General features: G+C 40.8%; 1 protein-coding gene across 1 annotated transcript in view; it reads left to right on the plus strand.

Moving 5' to 3' along the window:
- The window catches only part of SPATA16 (spermatogenesis associated 16), a 256,503-nt gene that overhangs the window by 97,179 nt on the left and 139,910 nt on the right, over positions 1 to 19,414 (plus strand). The window contains exon 3 of the mRNA XM_027875661.1: positions 5,943 to 6,032. Coding sequence (XP_027731462.1) covers positions 5,943 to 6,032 — 90 coding nt within the window. The remainder of the gene's footprint in view (positions 1 to 5,942; positions 6,033 to 19,414) is intronic.

The following is a 19,414-nucleotide window of genomic DNA, read 5'->3' on the forward strand; positions in this document are numbered from 1 at the left end:
CTTAGTGAACCCATATTGGCTTCAGTTGATTTCCATATTCAATACTTTTTTTGTGTGTTCATCATTTCCATGTAAATATTTGAGACACACCAAGTATCACATGCCATTGATGAATTGATTGGTGTTTAGCAATAATAATTAGGTGATAGATACATGCATAGATAGACAAATCCATATATAAATAGATGGATAGATGGATGGATATATAGATACAATGAAATAAAAGTATTTACTGTTTGTTGGGTGCCAGGCACTGTGCTAAGTTCTAGAAACACAAATACAAGCAAGCAAGACAGTCCCTGCCTTCACGGAGCTTACATGGGGGAAGACAACACATAAAGGGGTGCCAGAAAGTGGAAATGAGGGCAGGGTACCCACGGGAGCATGCTGAACAGTTCAGAAAGTTGTGTAGAAGTCTCGGGGAGCCAGAGGTAGAGTCCAAGTTTCTGGTGATTGGAAAAATTTGTAAGGAAGGGCCATGGTGAAGAGACTCTGGGAACTGACTGTCAGCTACCCAAGAAAGCACTGTCTAAATGTGGCCAAAGATGTTGCACATGGGAAGACAGAGAAAAAAACCCATACATATGGAGAAATCCAAACCCGTTGAGGCTCGGTGACTTTTGCACAGCAGCAGAGTTTGAATGAGTAGCCAGGTTCCCTCTCAATCCAGTGGTCCTCCCACTCTACCACCCTGCTATCTTTCTTAAAGTTGGGAAAGAGGAAAAAAAGCCAAGAAACCAATATTGTGATGAAATTTTACCTGGATGCCATATTCTTTTGGAAATGACCAGTGTCCATCCTGCTCTAGCAGAGCTGCTATAACTGCTCTGCTAACTACCAGAGAATTATTGATTTCTTCCAATGTTATCACCTAGCCAAAGCAGAGTTAATAACCTGAGAGAAAACCATGTTGCCATTGTAAACTGTGACTATCGTCTGCACAAGCAAACTTCATGGGAAAACCCTTTGTGCCAATGGTTGCCAACTGGTTTGTGAAAGTGTGGGCGGAAAGGAAGTTGCTCATTAACTGCCTTGAATATCATCCTTGATAAATGTGATTCATGTGCTTCATAGAATCATAGATTTAGAGCTATCAGGGATTATAGAGGTCCAACCCCACTTATTTTTTCAGATGAGAAAACTGAGGCACAGAGAGGTACAGCAGCCACAACTGGGTAAACCAACTCAGCAGATAGGCTAAAGCAGGTTGAGGGTAACAGTCAGGCCTCAAACACATTGGTGAGTTAATGGGATGTCTACCCCAAGCACATGAAAACTTTCCTACAGGAATGGGCAGATGAGAACAATTTTTCCAACAGCCATGATGGTACTGAAACAGGCACTGTGGAGCACCTAGAACTTGATCAGATATCAAAGTTGCCAAGGTCATTGTCAGGCTACCACCAGTCATCCAGACTTGTGTCTTGCCACTGGATTTTGATGACAGTGGAAGAGAGAGGGAGGCTGATGACTTTATGTAACTCTGCCTCACAAATCCAATTCATCAATGAGTCAAGACATCATCCCATGACATCATTGGTCCTCTTCAAAAACAAAGGACAAACAACAACACATTGCATAACACTGTGATAAGATAATGTAATAATAGTTTTAATGTATTTCAGTTGCCATGTAGGAAACTAGCAAAAGTGGAGAGAAATTAAACCTTTGAGTAATTCTTTCTGGAGCTGGTCACTTTTTAGGGATGATTTGAAAAATCATAGAATCCTAGAACCAAAAGAGACTTGTCTTCTATAGACTATCACTGTCTTTGCCCCCCCAAAATTATACAAAACTCATTTAGTGGATCTCACCAATGTTTCACCAAATGTAAATAAAGTTCAAGTAGCATGACTTGAAATAATTCTTTACTAGGGTCCGTCTCAGAAAATTAACTCACCCTCAGATATGGAAATTCAATTCACTTCATTTGGGCAGACATTGTTTGCTGGATTGAATTGAGGGAGGATGTCATTGATGACTAAACAATCTCCAATCCCCAAGAATATGTAAATGGGACACTCATAGATATCCTCAGTCAGACTCTAATCAGAGATACCCCAGATATTTAAGATTTCATCAGTATGGGCACTCTGCTTCTCTGATGCAGACATCAACCCCCCTCTACTCGCATAATTTTTCATCTTTACTGTGGCTAAAAAAAAATAAATGTACCATCCTTCAATCAACCTGGTGACTGCTGACTGAACAAAATGCCTTTATCTATTAAAATATTTATCTAATACTCAATAGCTATTCAGTTACTTAAGTATCCTTGCACTTTAAGGCTGTAACTTCTCCCTAATCTCAGCTTTATCATCAAGAGCTAATTCTTTGCTTTCTCTAACCCAAACGCCATCATTCTTCTGACAGAATTCCTTATGCTATCACAAAGCTAGCTAGGCTCACTGGTACGAGTGCTAGTCCTGGAAAGGATGTGCCCATCTACACCCCTATGACTCAACTCATCATCCCTGTAACTTTCCAAACCAAAACACCCTTTCTTGGCCACCATTCTTACATATGTATTGTCACTCCCTACTAGAATATAAGCTTCTTGGGAGCAGAGACTGCTTTTGCTTTTCATTTGTAGCCCTGCAATTAGCACAGAGCCTGGCACATATAAGTACTTAATAAATACGATGGGTTTTTTCATACAGTCACTTATTCATTTCTGTTATCTTTACCACTGTTTTTCACTTTAACAAAAATTCAAAAAGAAAAAAAATCACATTTGAGTTTTATCACAATGTACAATACTTAATATGGTGACATATACTGTCTAAGTACTCCATAAATGATAGTTAGGATAAAGGAGAAAAGTAAGTAAATGCTATTGCAAAATAGAATGTATTACTTAGAATTTTCCAGAGCATTAGGAACAGATATGTTAATCATCCCTTCTCAAAAGATAGTGAAATGTTTTAAAAATTTCTAGCTATCAGAGGATTGTGTGTGTCTGTCTGTGTGTGTGTGTGTGTGTAATAAAGAGAAATAGACTTTAGATGGTTAGGATGGGCAATGAAAATGACAGAATAATCCAATTTAATTCTGTTTTTGTGTCATAGTTAATATATGCATAGTCTTTTAAAACCCCTTGATTTCCAGTACTCTAATGATATGTTGCTTCTATGTAGAATAATTCACTCTTTTTTCTCTCCTAAAATTAAAAGTGCTACCTGGTTCTATTAATTTTATCTTGGTATGAAATAAATCCATGCTGTGCATTTCTTACGTTCCTTTGTTTTCCAATGGGAAGCAGCGAAAGGTAGATTTTAAAAGAAGCACAACTCAAAATGAAGGGAAAATGATTAATGTCCTCAAGTGAGTAATTCCTGTATCTGCATAACTCTTCACCCACAGATGCAGCAAAATCTCATTAATTCAAATTCCATTAATTCAGGGTTCATGATAAGGGAGGAAGAGCAGAGTGTAGCAGAGAAGGCCCAGTCTTGGTGTCAGGAGTCCTAACTCCATCACCTCCCAGCTGGGTAAACTTGGACACATGGTTTTCCGTCTCGAGGCCCGTTTCCTTCATCTTTAAATCAAAGGGAATGAACTCAATGATTTTTAAGGTTCGTCTGTGGCTTTTATATGGATGCCTCTTATCTCGGGGAGGCAGTGGAGCCTCATGGATAAGGCACAGGATTTGGAGTCAGGAAGAACACATCCTTGGTGGAGAAGACAAGAGTCCTGGAGAGAGCCCTGGAGATCTAGGATCAGGTTTAGAGTAAGAAAGAACCCTAGAGGTCATCAGGTCCAACCCCATTATTTGGCAAAAGAGGAAACTGAGGCCCTGAGATGATAAGCAACTTGCCCAAGGTGAGCAACAGATCTGAGATTTGAACCCAGAATCTTTGACTCCATAGTACAACATTCGTTTTGCTATTGTACACTGCCTTCATTAAAGGACATCTCAAATCAGACTTAAAATCATGTTTCTATCATTATCCTTCATGATTTCCCTTCACACATTCCAGGTTCCAAATAGGGTTATTCTCTGTCCTCTTCTGTCTTCCTTCAGCATTCTCCTGCTTCTGTTCATTCACACAGACCATTGCCCACGTCTGAAACATACTCTCCCCCCATCACTGATTGCCGGAATTCTCTTCTTCCTTCCAAACTTAAGTCAGGGTCTCCCTCAGAGCTACTTTAAAGCTTTCCCTAATCCTTCTCTCTCAAAGTCAAAGGTGACTTTTCCCTTCTTACATCTCACTCATTTCTCTATACGTGTCTGTCCTATGTACATGTCATATTACAAGCAATTCACTCTCCCTTTCTCATGTGCTTAATGAGGTGGTTTCTGACATCGCTTCCATCTTTGAGGCTCTGTGATTCATTCTCATTCTACAAAGCAAGGCTTCTTAACCTCAAAGCCCAAAGAAAGGGATATTCACAGGGACAGGATTATTGCCTTGTGTGTTTGGTTGGGGAAAGAAGGGACTGTCGTGTGGGCAAAGGTTCAGCTTAACCCTGTGTGGGCCCAGAGGGCTTAATAAGGAGTTCTTTATAGAATCTGCAGAAAGACAAATTTGGGCTCAATGAAAGAAATGCTACGTTCAGGCAGCACCTAGTTGTCTTGGGTATAGGGAACTGATCAAGTGCTTCATTGACGTAAGGAGCTTCTAGATGAAGAAGCCCCTGCTTCCAATCCACGTTAGCACTTATTCTGCAATGAGAAGCTCAGTACCCTGCCCAGGGTCACATAGCCAAAGTATAGCAAAGGTGAGACTTGAACCCATGACTTTGCAACTCTGAGGCTGGCTCTTTCTCCTTAGGTCTCACTGCCTCTCAATAATTAGGACTCTGAAACCGTCACAGATTGAGGCAAAATTTGCCAGAGGTCTTCAAGACGAAGCTGGAGGAACACTTGTCAGAGAGGTCATAGAGGGAGGGTCCTGCTCTGGAATAAATGGCCTCTGGAGTCCTGTCATCCTATTACTTTGGGGGTCCTTTAAAGCACAGATTACCTCCTTCTTTGTCACTCTCCCCCGCCCCCGTACATAAGGAGCTAGTGCTTTTGTGGAGATTTCAAAAAGCAGTCCCTACTAGTCCTCATTGGAGGAATGGAGGTTTCCCTCTGCCCACTTTTGCTGGGGCTGGAGGCAGCTAGACATGGAGAGGGACCCTGCTCTTGCCAAGGGATTCTAATGCCGAAGATTTCATTGCCAGTTGCAGATACAAGGATTTCAAGAACCTAGTGAGTCCCAATACTTCCAATTTGTCATCAAATTATGGTGAGAAGGGCTCTAGAAATCACCTACTCCAGCTCTCTCTTTTTCCAGAGGCACAAACAGAAACCCAGAGATTTATCTAATGTCTCACACTGAGTCAGTGACAATGCCAAGTCTAAAATCCAGACCTCCCGCACTTCAGTCCAGGGCTCACTCCTCTCCATTCTATTGTCTATCCAAGTGGGCGGGGGCTGGAGGAGGAGAAAAGAGAGAGAAATGAACCTTGATGGTGTTTCTTAAATGAACATTTTCACCAAAATAGCAATTACTTCCTTTTTTGCTAGAATTTTGCAGCCAGCCATCTTTTCCTTTATTGATTGTAGGTAGATGTCCCATAAATAATAATATGAAGTTGCTGCCAAATCCAAAAATATAAATGAATAAATTAGCACTAGGGCTTATGTTATATGCTAGCTAAGTGGAATGTAACTTCAGCTCAAAGATTTACCAGTAATTGCTCTATCTGTAAAAATACTCAATGCTATAAATAAGATTGCTTTTATGATGCAATTTTAATTGACTTTTCAATAATGCTTGTTCATTTGTCAGAGCTGTCAAGGGGAAAGAGGATAAGGGCTCATTCATTAGTATCTTTTTAAAAAAATGTATACTGTATAAAATTGACTGTATATGTGCCCATTCCCAAATCCTTTTGGTAATTATCTTTTTAAAGCCTAACAACATGCACATTTATCTTATCTCTTCAAGGAGCATTGTTTTAAATCCAGCCTATTTCCGGAATCATCTTCGTCAGGCAACAGTGTTTAGATGTCTGGGGAGATATTCGGAAGCAGCCCGGTATGTCTGATATAACTTTTGCAGAGATTTATTCCAAATGAAATTAATTTAATCTTGGGCTTCTGGGAATAACATATTAGAACTTTCCATTCCTCTCATGGAATATGATTTTACCAGAATGATTGTCTTGTAAACGTCAAGCCCACAATCATGGACTATCTATTTCTTTAATTAAAGTGTTTCCGTATGCATAGCTATTAGCAGAGACCACGATTTCCAGTTGTGAGGTCACTTGCGGGCAATGGGGAGTTTTGAGTGGACATTGTGAACTTGAGCCTGGCTTTCCTTAATGAGCTTCTGGCTCTGAACTACTAACCATCCCTTTGGTCCTAAAAACAGAATTAGAAACTCAAGACCCCTTACTTGAGTTAGATGGCATCTAGAACTCTTCTGTGTTATGTATGGAGAAAGACAGAAGCTTTCTATTGTCTCACCTAATATAACCTAAACCAAGCAAGCAACTGTGGCATTACACATACGTGGAGACGTCATCAGCCTCTAACAGGAGGGAGCCGATGGTCGTGCTGAACTCTGTCCTGCTCATATCAGGTCTAGAGACATATCCTCTGGTCTCAGGGTCACATTTTGGGAGCAACGGTGGCAAGTTTGAGTGTGCCCAGGAGAGAAAGAACAGAATGGGGAGGGCACATAAAAGCATGGCATGGGAGGATACGGTTAGCCAGAAGAAAGCAGCACTTAGGAGGACGTGCTATTTCTTTTTGATTCTCATTGTTCTGTTCTTTATCCTTTTCCTCTAATTTAAAGTCTATTTTTATTTTATGAATGAAGAAGTTATTTTATCTGGGTCTATATCAAATGATCCTGTGATCCTGTGATAAAGTCCTGCTTCCGACACATCCTGGTTGTGTGACCTTGGGCAAGTCATAACCTCTCAGTGCTCCAGAGGACCCTTTAAGGCTCTAAACTGGGGGCTCTTAACCCTTTTTGGTATGTGTTCTGGGCCTCTTTGGCATTCAAGGAAGCCAGTGAACCCATTGCTCAAAATCATGTTTTTAGATGTGTAAAATAAAATTCCAAGGACTGTAAAGAAAACCAATTATTTTGAAATAGTTATCAAAATGGATTTGGAGGGAAAAAAATGTTCACAGACTCCTGATAAAGAATCCCTGCATTCGGTGAAAAACAGGAGCTGATCTGTGTTGATAGAAGCAGATCTCTTCCTGAGAGTTTGATGAAATCACAGGTCTGATCCAAAACTAAAAGGTTAAAAAATTAAAATTAATATATTGTGCATAAAGTCCTCTAGTGCCTGTGGGGGGAAGGGAGTCATCCCTGAGTTATCCCAGCTGATGTCAGCGTGGCCCATCCCCTGACCAGTCCTAGTGGTCTAGAGAGCCTTCAGAGAGGAAATCAGCAGCAACAGGCTCTGTACCAGGTTGTCTGCAGGGGCGATGGATGATGCTCAGTCACAGCCACTCAAAAAGGCCGGCACCCAGGTTGTGGGGAGGTCATCGTCTGCACATGGGGAAATTTAAGGACTTTGAAGTCTTAAATAGTCATCTTCTTGAGAGCAGAGATGGTTTCATTTTTGGTTTTGTATCTCCAGGACTCTCTACGGTGCCTAGTATGTAGTGAGCCCTTAATAAATGCGTATTGGTTGACTGACATCATATATAGAAAATAGAAAGCTGTATTATGGGGCAGGGTTTTGGTTTTGAGTTTTTTCACCTATTTTTCTCTTCTCCTGCTAGAATATAAACTTTTCAAAGCTAAAGACCCCCACACCAGAACAAACTAAATCATGCTTATCCTGAAGGAGATAAGACCTGGGGAGACATGGTGATTGCCTTCAAGTGTTTCAATGGCTATATAACATAGAAGAGGAATGGACCTTGTTCTGCTGGGCTCTAGAAAACCAGAAATGATAGATGGAGGGTACAAAAGGACAAATGTAGGCTTCACGACAGGAGGAGCTTCCTGCTGGCTGCCCTGGGAGGTAGTACACCTGCCCTGCCCACCTGCTCAGTGGAGGTCTTCCCTTTTATGCGTTGTCCTCCCTCATTAGAGTGGAAACTGCTTGAGGACAAGGGCTGTCTTTCTTTTCCTTGTATGTGTATCCTCAGAACTTAACATAGTATCAGGTACATAGTAAGCATTTAACAAATGCTTGTTGACCTACTGGCGGGTTGATCTCTGAGCATTCTCCCAGACCCACATCTCTGTGGTGCATTATGTAGTTGTACTTCTTCATACAGATTCATGAGGCTAAACTGTATTTCACCCTGCCAATAGAACTGCATCTGCTTTCCTTGGGATAATTCTTCCATTTCACCTTGATTTTCCGTCAATTGTCTCTCTATGCCCAATCTCCTGGGCTGTGTTTCTACAAAGTGAGCTATTGAGTCAAAACCCAAAGGCTTCGTCTAATAAGAACTTTTCTTTTTTCTTCCTCAGGGCTTTTTCTTCCTCCTTTCTTCCTTTGCTTAATTTCTTTATTGATGACTTTTGTTTCAGGACAACTGCCAAACACAAAAACTTCAAATAAACTACAAAGTGTATTTCCTTAAAAGCATTCAGCAGAATAACACAAAACAGTGTTTATGGCTGACAGTCTGTATAGCTATGCGCATTATTTATTGGGGGGAAAAAGTCTTCAAAGAACTGAAGTTGATGCTATCCAAAGGGCAACATTGCAGTACCCAGTGGAAATGACTGCATCCTAATCAATAAAGCAGAATTATGAATAAGGGCTATAAAGGAAGTCATCAGAGGCATTTAGGAGATAAGGAAAAGATAGTTTGGGCATGTTGCAACCTGAGAGATAACTGCTAGACAATCTCTGTATTATATAGCACAGGTATCCTGAAGTCAGGAGAACTCAAAGAAGGCCCCAATCACCTTGCATAGGACACCTCGTGGTAAACTTATGGGATGTTGTAAAAGTCCCACTGGATAAGCTGGCATGGATAAGCTGCAAGCTGCATCATTGGAAGAACCATAAACAATAGTGAGGTCCTATATCCACTGGCATATTGAAGTAAAAAAAATACCACGTACCAGAACTTGAACAAGGTACAGCAACAATAACATCTGTTGTATTTAACCAGGGCTTTGTTACCTTAGAGAGGCAGAATAACTCAGTGGGATCAAACTCAGATAGAAAGGTGACCCCTAAACCATACATAAAGATCTCTGTCAGTGCACTTTGACTTAGAAAACCACATAATAACATTGTCTAGGTTGCATTGTATTTATGTTTATTTTGTTTAAAAATTCCCCAATTACATTTTAATCTGGTTTAGGTCCTTCTTGGGAGTATTGCAGCCCATGGGCTTTAGTTTAGCAGATTAAAAAGCTGGCCTCAGAGTCATGGAGACCTGGTTTTAAGTGCCTCTGACATATACAGGCTACGTGACCCCAGGAAAGTCCCAATGCTCTAGACTATATAAATTGTCTAGCAAGTGCTGCCCTTCCTTACATTTCTCTCTTGGGGGAGTTTCGCACACCAGTGAAGTCATTGATCCTGCCCCAATCCCTTTGCTGCCATCCGCCATAGTGATTATTTGCATAGCTTTAATCAGTATTTCTTTTGTTCTCTGGGATCTGCTTTCTTCACTCTGCATCCCTTTATATTATTCTTCTAATGTTTCTTTGAATTCCTTATATGAGTCATTTCTAATAACCTCCCAAGAGTTTTTCTCCCTTCCAAACCCTTCCTTTTCAAGGTTAGCATCAGCACTTTTTGACTGGACAGTGGTGTTGAGAAAACACCAAGCTGGCAGTAGTGTTGAGAGCATTATCTAACGCTAATGCAATAGACCTCAAGCATCTATTTGTATCTTCAGTCTTCCTGACACTCAGCTTATTATTGCCAAGAGAAACAAGAGCATCATTCACTATTTTTGAGAATTTATTCTTTAATACTAGAGGGAGGAATAACTTCAAAGCCTACACATTCTTTGTCACTAGTAAGACAAAAAAAAAATCTGCAAAGGCCGCCATGTTCTCCAAGCTCTCCTAAACATTTGACTTTTAGTAGAATTCCAGGCACAAGAAACATTAAAAATTATATCGCCATAATTTTTATAATGAAGTTGAAAGCCCCATAAAGTACCTGCATGATGAAACAAGTTTCTGATGAAAGCTCTTCTCTTATAATATTTCATATTCTGAATAAACTTCCTGGCCTAAAGCTAAAAGAATAAGATAGCCATAGCAAGCAAGGAGGCCATAAAGCAGTCCTAAGAGGGAACACAAAGCCTGGATGACCATTGATCAGGGTCATTGTAGAAAAGATACCTATCTTGGGAGGAAAGGTGGGCTAGGCATCTTCCACAGTCTTGCTTACTCGTGAGATTCTTTGATTCCATGATGCTAACTCAGCTTCCTGGAAGGATGCTCTATGGCTAACAACAGAACTGCTTTTTATTCCTTGAGGTGTCAAAGTGATTTTGTTTTCCATGAAGGGACACAATGACAAGAGAACACTTGGAAAATTTTCATTCATCCATCAGACAAAGGTATAAGTAAAATGAGGAAACTCTAACTAAGGTAAAGGCTACTGAAGTTTAAAGGATGCTGGAGCACCTGATCTCCTTCAATAGGTAGAAACAACAGAGCTAAACACCAAGTTGGCAAGAATCACAAGTAAAAACAGGAAACTACCAGAGTCTTTTATTAAGGGGATTTGTTCTGTGAAGTTTGGATTTAGTCAAAGGGCTGCACTTGAGGACCTAGAGGGCCACATGTGGCCTCAAGGTCACAGGTTCCCCACCCCTGTACTAGACACTCTGCTTACTCCTCAAGATACCACTCCTTCCTGGTTCACTTACCTCTGCTCCAGCCCTCTGGTAGCAGCCATGCCTGGGTCCAGTGCCCTGGCATTACTCTCCCACATGGGACCTTGTGTCATCCCCCCTCAAGTTGTCCCTCTTCTACCAGTGCCACCCCCAAAATTTCTAGTTGTAGAGTTCTGGCAGCAGGTGAAAACTTTTGAAATGTCTAAGAAAGATTTTTATTTCATGGGAGCCCTCAGGGTTTGTATACACAAGTAGTCAACCTGCCTCACTCTGCCTAAACCAAAGGGTGCTTGATTCAGCAGCATCTGGTAGGTACAACATTGCCAGAACTATTGGAACACTCTCCTTCTACATCTCTGCCTGTTAAAATCCCATCCTTATGAAGATCAAAGTCAAATTCCACCTCTCCCAAAACCTTCCCTGAGTCCTGCCTTCCCTTGTGTTTTATCATCTTCTATCTCTTACATGCTTTTTAATCCCCCCCAATAGACTGCAAGCTCCTATGTGTTACTCATCTTTGTATCCCTCAAGGTGCTGTGCACACAGTTTGGGGTCAGCAAATAGGCAGCTATGTGGCTCAGTGGATAAGAATAAGGCATTTGGAGTCCTGAGTTCAAATCCCATCTCAGGTGCTTACTAGCATCTGGGCAAGTCAGTTTCTTCATGTGTAAAGTAAACATAATAATTGTTGCTAGGTGGCACAGTATATAAAGTGCCAGGCTTGAAGTCAGGAAGATGAGTCTTCTTGAGCTCAAATCTGAGCTCAGACACTTACTAATTTGTGACCTTGGACAAGTCACTTAACCCTGTTTGCCTCAGTTTCCTCATCAGTAAAATGAGCTGGAGAAGGAAATGGCAAATCCATTCCAGTGTCTTTGCCAAGTTGGATACTGAAGCAACTGAACAACTACATATGTGTGTGTGCATGTATATATATATATATATATGTGTGTGTGTGTGTGTGTGTGTTTGTATGTGTGTATGTATATATTTATATATATATATACACATATATGTATTTGTTGAGGAACATTTTTGAATAGAATAAAATGAAATTGAATTGTTCAGGGGATAGATCATGTTCAGAAATGAGTTCCATGACACACAGTTCTTCAGCAACATCATGATTTGCTCTCTACTTCTAGCAGTCCAGTAGCAGTGTCTTTGTTTTAAAGGTAGGAAGCACCTTCCAAAATTGCACAAAGGCTCAGTCAACTCTATTTGCCCCTAAAAGTTATTTTGCCTTTCCAATCGGCATTGGGCAAGTGCAGTGGGTAGAAGTCGTGAGGAGCCTGAGTGTTGAGAAAAAAAATCTTTCCAATGAATTAGAGTTGTCCAAGACAACTCTTGAGCTTCCTCAAGAGATGATAGGTTCCTCTTCCTCAGAAGTCTTCAAGTGGAAGCAGGTTGGTCATTTAATGGTATGTTATAATGGGTTTTTTTTTTCAGATGTGGATCAGACAGGGTCCAGAGCTTCTTAACATTTTTCATGTCATGGACCTTTGACAGTCTATCGAAGCCTCTGGACCCCTTCTCAGAATAATGCAGAAAGTAGAATCCATAGGATTTCTATTGAAATACTATTATTAGAATTTTTTTAAAAATAAGTCGACAGATCCTGGGTTAAGAAATTCTGGACTAGCCCTGTAGTCAGGAGGACCTCAGTTCAAATCTAGCCATAGACACATAACACTCACCAGCTGTGTGACTCTGGGCAAGTCACTGAACCCCAATTGCCTTACCTAAAAACAGAAGAAAAAAAAAAAGAAGCCCTGGACTAGATGGCTTCTGAGATACCTTCCACCTTGGGAAAACAGTGAGATTTCTCTCTGCATTTTTCGTCCCTTTTTTCCTTTCTGCTACTCCTCTTCCGGTAGCTCCAGTCATCCAGTGAGAACGTGCTCTTCCTTCTCGCCAGCCAAGTTGCCCATCACATTCAGCCTTTGTCTCTTCCCCTTCATTTTGCTCATTCATAGCAGCTTTCTCCTCATTTTTCTTTAATGTCCTTCTTTGGCATTGTCGTGAATGCTGAAAATTTCCAAGACGACTGTTCTTTGGATCAGTAACACTGATTTTAAAAAACCCGACTAAGTAATAATGTTCTTTAGATCACTAACACTGATAAAAAGTGAAAATGGTAGTGCTTCCCAGTATAGCAAGAGGTGAACCCTGAGTAATGGAAAAAACTGATGACAAGTGTTTGGGGCGATCATGTCGAATGGCCTGATAGCTAGTTTTAAAGACTGTGTTCCCTCCGGACTTTGGCCAGTACAAACACATCTCCACTCTTTTAAAGTATTATTTCATCAAATTAGATGATATTTGTAAAGTGCCTAGCACATAGTAGGCATTTAATAAATGTTTGTTCCCTCCCTTTCCTTGTCCCACTTTAGGAGATATGAAGGAGTTCCTTAAGCCCTTGAAAGGGTTATAGGGCTTTGACCTTTGGATGAAGGTTAACAGGCACCCCACAGGAAGTGTCTACTGATTATTTGAGATCAACTGTGCCCATTGGACCAGGACTTTTTAAAACAAGCTAGCTAAAAAACAAGTTATTAAACTGCCTATACCTTTTGACCCAGCAATACCACTACTCGGTCTATTTCCAAAGATGATTAGGGAAAAAGGAAAAAAAAACCCTACATGTTCTAAAATATTTACAGCAGCTCTCTTTTTGGTGGCAAACAACTGGAAATTGCAAGGATGCCCATCTATTAGAGAATGGCTGAACAAGTTGTAGTATGTGAATATGATGGAATACTACCGTGCTGTAAGAAATGATGAGCTCAGTGATTTTAGAAAATCATGGATAGACTTGCATAAAATAATGAAGAGCAAACTGAGCAGAACCAAGAGAATGCTGTATACAGTAACAGCAATATTGTTTCAAGAACAACTTTGAGTGACCAAGTCACTTTGACTATTATAAATACCCAAATAAGCAATAAAGGAACTATGAAGGAAGACACTATCTGCACCCAGAGAAAGAACTGATAAACAAGTGTGTAGAATGATTTTACACACATACACACATACATACATATATACATACATACATACACACACATATACACATATTTATGTCCAATGATAGCCATCTCTAGGGCGGGTGTGGGAAGAGAGGGAAAAAAAAAGGAAAGAGTTACATGATAACTTTATTATATGTTTAAAAGGAATAGCAGGTGATACATAATAGATTTACATTTTTATGTACAATCATCTTTTATTTTATTCTACTATGTTATGGAAATACTTGTGTTATTTCATAAGTTCAAAACAAAATAAATAATTTTTAAGCCATAAATAAATTGAGAAATAAATTGAATAATTTGGAATAATTGGAATAAATTGAGAGGTCAACTTCAGCAGTCAGGAAGAGACAATGGTATGGCAAGAACTCAGTTGCTGAGACCTTCTCTTCAAGTTTATCCCCACACACCTCTTGTAGAGTACTACAAATGTTGACACCCACCAGCCATGTGATACTATGCAAACCATTTAACCTCTCTCGTGTGAAAAAGCGGAGAGATAATAGCACCTACATCACAATAGTGTTGTGAGGATCATATTAGACAGTATATGAGATGAAATATGTACAGCCCTTTGCCAGCCCTTGACACTTTCTATGATGTAATTATTATTAATATTAATAAATGCCTTTACTCTCTATTTGGATCAAGTGGCTAACTTACAGGTAAACACACCAGTGGGGACTTGTGAGCTATAGTTTTAGGAATTCAGACCCACAGAGTACCTCAAAAGTAAGGAAAGCTGCATGTGAGCTGTGGACAGAGAGCCCAAAAGAGACACTATACAGTGACAGTCCCAAAGACCTTAGAGGTAATAAATCTCTTCCTTACTGGCAAAGAGGTGGTGGATTACTAGCACAGAATATCATTTACATTTTTAGATAAGGTTTCTGTGTTATTTGTTTTTGCTGATTTTTTTTTTCATTTCCACGATGGAAGGTTCTCTTCGGAGAATGGGCTGCATAATGACCTGTGATGTAAAGACAAAACCATCAACAAAATCCTTTTTATAAAATGTAAGCAATCCAATATACCTAAGGGAATGGAGGAGGTAAAGGAGAATTAGAATAAGAAATGCCTGGCTTGACCTGGCCTTGAGGAGACCCTTATAAATCAAGCTTTTAAAGACTGCATCAAGATACCAAATTAGTATTACTCTTTCTTTTAGCAAGTAAGCAAGTTTTCATTCAGCACGATGAGGACATAGCCCCTTAAGACTGCTCAACTAAGCGTGATCCTTATTGACAGCCCACAGAAGAGAGGTGGGTTTCCTGAGACCAAGGAAATCATTTTTTTTTTCCTAGCAGAAGTTACCCATCTTCCCTAGGAATATTATGCACTTATAAATCACAGTCTGCCAAAAAGGAAAGAGAGATCCAAGAAGGCATGGAGGCGTTTGGAAATCGAGCAACGTCAAAAGATGGTATTGCTACAGCTAAGCAATCACTCAATAGGAGCGTGACAGCCACAGACAGGAAGGAACTATGTCAGCCTTTTTGTGTGTCGTGCAACTGTGTGATTGTGAATGAGATTATTATGTATCTTGCAAGGGAGGAGAAACCTTCTGACAGGTAGACTCAAGACTAGTGATTCTGAAGAGATGATAGTAGTGTTGGGAGTTTATTTTAACTGAGCCCTGATTCGATTAGGAGGCTAGAATTCATTCATCCTGCATGTTCATTGCTAAAAATACAATCCTGCAATTTTTTTTTATTAAAGTAAGCTGTCATTTATGCTTTCAAGAAGATATAATTGAGTCTCATATGCTAATATCTGGTCTCAACTGGCCAGCTGCTTTCTTTTTCTGATTCTGGAGACACCGTGGGCACTTCCAGTACCATCTTAATAAGGGCTGTGAATAGTTGCATTTAGGGCTTGTAATATAGTTATTTAACAAACATCGCAAGTGAAAATGCACCAGCCTGGAAGATCTCATTTCCCCCCAAATGCTGCAGTGACACTGATGGAATCCTTCTTTGGGGTTTATGTTTTCCAGGAACAGAGTTAGAGAAGACAGCCTGATTTTCCCATTGCTCTATCTCCGCCCCTCCCCTGAGTTGGTTAGCCAAGTGGCGAGGTTTCCTCTTCACACTTCCCCACTCATAGTAAATAGCAATTTCCATGGGAGCAGGGAAAGCTTTGAACTTTTCTTTTTGGAGGGATGTGAGGAGGGAAGGGGCTGGACTTGTGATTTCATCGGCATGGCAAATGTGGAAACCCCTTTCCCTCAATGCAGATTGGTCTTAGAGAGTCTGACAGTCCCAGAGGGCCAGTCTCTCTCAAGAACTTTGGAATTGATGGCATGACATGGGAGACACTGGCCCAGGACTGCCCAGCATGGTACGCCCTCATCAGAGAAGGTGCTGTGCTTTGTGAGCAAAGTAGAATTGAAGTAGCTCAAAAGAAACACAAGGTGCGCAAATTTAAAGAATACACCCCAAATGTTCACATGAGCTATTTGGGCCCGACCTGTGGTAGAGCATTCGGAGCTCATGCTGATCTGATCAGCCACAGTCGGAAGCATTGTAACTTGACTCTAACGTAGTGAGGTCGTTTTCATCCTCTTCGGGAACAAGGGACAACAGCCAGTCCCATAGAGTAGCCTGGGTCACTGAGAACTTGCGCGGTTTGCACGTGTCAGAAGCAAAACTTGAACCTAGATTTGCCAATTTCCAAGGCCAGCCCTTAAGCCACTGTACCACATTCTCTTTCACAGAACAGACACTTAATAAACATCTGTTGCCTTGTTAAATTGGGACATAAGATTTGGAGGTGAGAGGGAGCGGTCAGGTTTATCCTCATCAAGGGGCACCTTGAAGACCTACTTGTTGCTTCGTGAATGTCTAATGTAATTAAAATCTAAATTAACTTTAATGTAGTTGTGATAGCAGCCACATTCGCACTCTTTAGTCTAAGAAAGGTTAGATCTTTGGGGTGTACTCCACATTATAAGGAAAATATCACAAAGATACATAAACTCCAAAAAGATTATTAAAGAGAATGTAATTAAGGCTGTTTTTAAAAATGAGAGCTGAGCAATGACACCTAAAGTAACCTGGAGGAATGGAAAGACTGTTGAACTTGGGTTCAAGAAGACCTGGGTTTGAACCTTACCCCCAAAATACTTAGATGCTGTGTGACACAAAGAAAGTCTGTTCACATCTCTGAGCCTCAATTTCTTCATCTGTGAAACTGGTGTTTCCCTCATAGGGTTGTTGTGAAGATCAGACAAAATGGTCTGGGTAAAGTACTTTGCAAAGCTTAAAGCATTCCATGATTGATTGCAATAAAGCACAGTTCTTATTGTAAATATTATTATAAAATTTTCCTCAGATTATCTCTAAAGCTACTACAAACTCCTAAGGTCTAGGAGTCTATATAATCCTATAAAGGAAACTCTCTTGTGGAGAGAAAAAGAATACAAGGTGATAAATATTGATAGGCTGGATGGATTATAAACTGAGGGCAGGAAGGTAACTCAGAGCTCCTCTGATCAAGACCCTCATTTTACAGATGAGGAAGAGAGGGGCAGGATAAGTGATCTCACCATGTTCACACAGGTGGAAGTTAGAGAGCCAGGTCATGAGATCATAGTTTTAGGGCTGAAAGGGATACCAGAGGCCAGCTATCTAGGTGACCCCGTCTAATTTTGCTGATGAGGAAACTGAGGGAGGTTAAGGGATTTGCCCAAAGTCACAGAGGCATCAAGTATCAGAGGTGGGGTTTGAACTCATTTCTTCTGACTCTTTATGCATTTACTTGATCACCACTGGAGCCCTGCTAATAATAGATCTGAACATCTCTGGATTATCTTACGTGTGTTCTCATAAAGTATAGAATCTTGGAACCAGAGACTTAGCAGGGCTGGAAGAGTCCTTAGAGCATTGGACCTAGAACACAAGGTCAGAGCTTGGGATGGGGGTGGGAGGGCCCAGGAGAAAGGCACCTCCAGGCACAGCCAAATGGATAACCACTTGCTGGGTCTGTCAAAGGGTAGATTCTTTTTTGGGGAGGATGGGTTGGACTAGACATGCTCTGAGGATCTGGGAGTGGGAGTACTTGACAAGAAACATAGAAAGCAGCTGATCCCATCTCTCATTGCACAGTGAAGACCAGAGCTTGTTTAACCTTTTGGGTCCAAGAAGAACCCCAGCCATGTGGCATCATAGTGCAGGGAGAGGACAGCCTCACCTCCTCCTGTTCTTTCCCTCCACTCCAGATGACACCCCAGCTTCATAGCTTCTGAGACTGTGGGAGAACTGAAGTTATTAGAGAGGTATGGCCTTGAGGAGGACTTGAGCTTATAAAATTCCTTTTCATTACAACATCTGCTTTTACATCCAGTTTTCACTGGAGAAGCATTTTCTTTTTACTCCCCAAATACTGGATTATTCGGGAAGTTAGGTGATAGGATCCTAGATATAGAGTGAGAAGAAACCTCAGAGGTCATCTTGTCCAAGCTCCTCATTTGTCAGATAAGGATTCTGGGGCCCAGAGTCATACAGGAAACTATGGGGGCATGATTGGAACCCAAATTTTCTGACTTGAGTCCTAGAGGTCTTTGCACTATACCACGCTGCCACACGTAAATCAGCAGCTATGAAGTATCAAAGATCACGAGGCAGAATTTAGTTTAATTCAGTTCAATCACTGTGTGAAACACTGGGGATACAAAGAAAAAAAATTTCTGCCCTCAAGGAGCTTGCAGTCTTCTGGAGAGATACAGTATTGATTGACACAGATAAGTAAATACAAGATAATTTGAAGAGATGGAAAAGGCTGCCAACTGAGAAAGCAGGAAGGACTTTTTTCTCTATACATATCTTGATTGTACCTAGCTGATTGCTTGTCCACCACTCCACCCCCTACCCCCCACCCTGCTTAGAACATGAGTTCCTTTAGCACAGGGCCTATTTTTTCCTTTCTTTGTGTAAGGGTGAGATGTGCATTGCCCACATAGGTTTTGTGTGTCCACATCAGTCTGTCTAAATGTGGCTCACAGACGCACAAATAGACAGCTCTAATCTCCTCTGCTCAACCTTCTCTAAAGGAGACTTTGATTCTTGCTAGGAAGGGAATAAGGAGATTTGTGCCAGAAATAAGCCACTCTGCTCTCCTCAGAGAAAGGTATTAGGCTAGAATTATGCTATCTGACCCTCTTTAAATATTGTTAGTCTAGGGGAAATAATTTTTAGGTTCAAGCTGAGCTCCTGATCACCATCCTTTAATGGAAAAAGAGGGCCCCAAGCTCTATTTCCAAGGCTTCACTCCCTTTCCACAAATGCCAGTTACACAAAGAACACACATAGTGAATAACAAATAAATCCATGTATCCAAGCTGACAGCAAATAGAAATCAGAGAAGGTATACAGATGAGAATATACCATACAGAGCAAATGAGCTCTCAGCTAGAAGAGAAATATCTCAGCTCCAGAAAGAGAAAGACAGAGACAGAGACAGAGACAGCCAGAGAACCAGACTTCACCAAGAAGAAATTGCCTGAAGCTGAAGTATCTAGAGTAGTAAGACAGAAATAGTCTTTCTTCTCTCTCTCTCTCTCTCTCTCTCTCTCTCTCTCTCTCTCTCTCTCTCT

The sequence above is a fragment of the Vombatus ursinus genome, unplaced genomic scaffold (assembly GCF_900497805.2).
Source record: "Vombatus ursinus unplaced genomic scaffold, bare-nosed wombat genome assembly UNPS02014810.1, whole genome shotgun sequence".
In the NCBI taxonomy this organism is placed as follows: Eukaryota; Metazoa; Chordata; class Mammalia; order Diprotodontia; family Vombatidae; genus Vombatus; species Vombatus ursinus.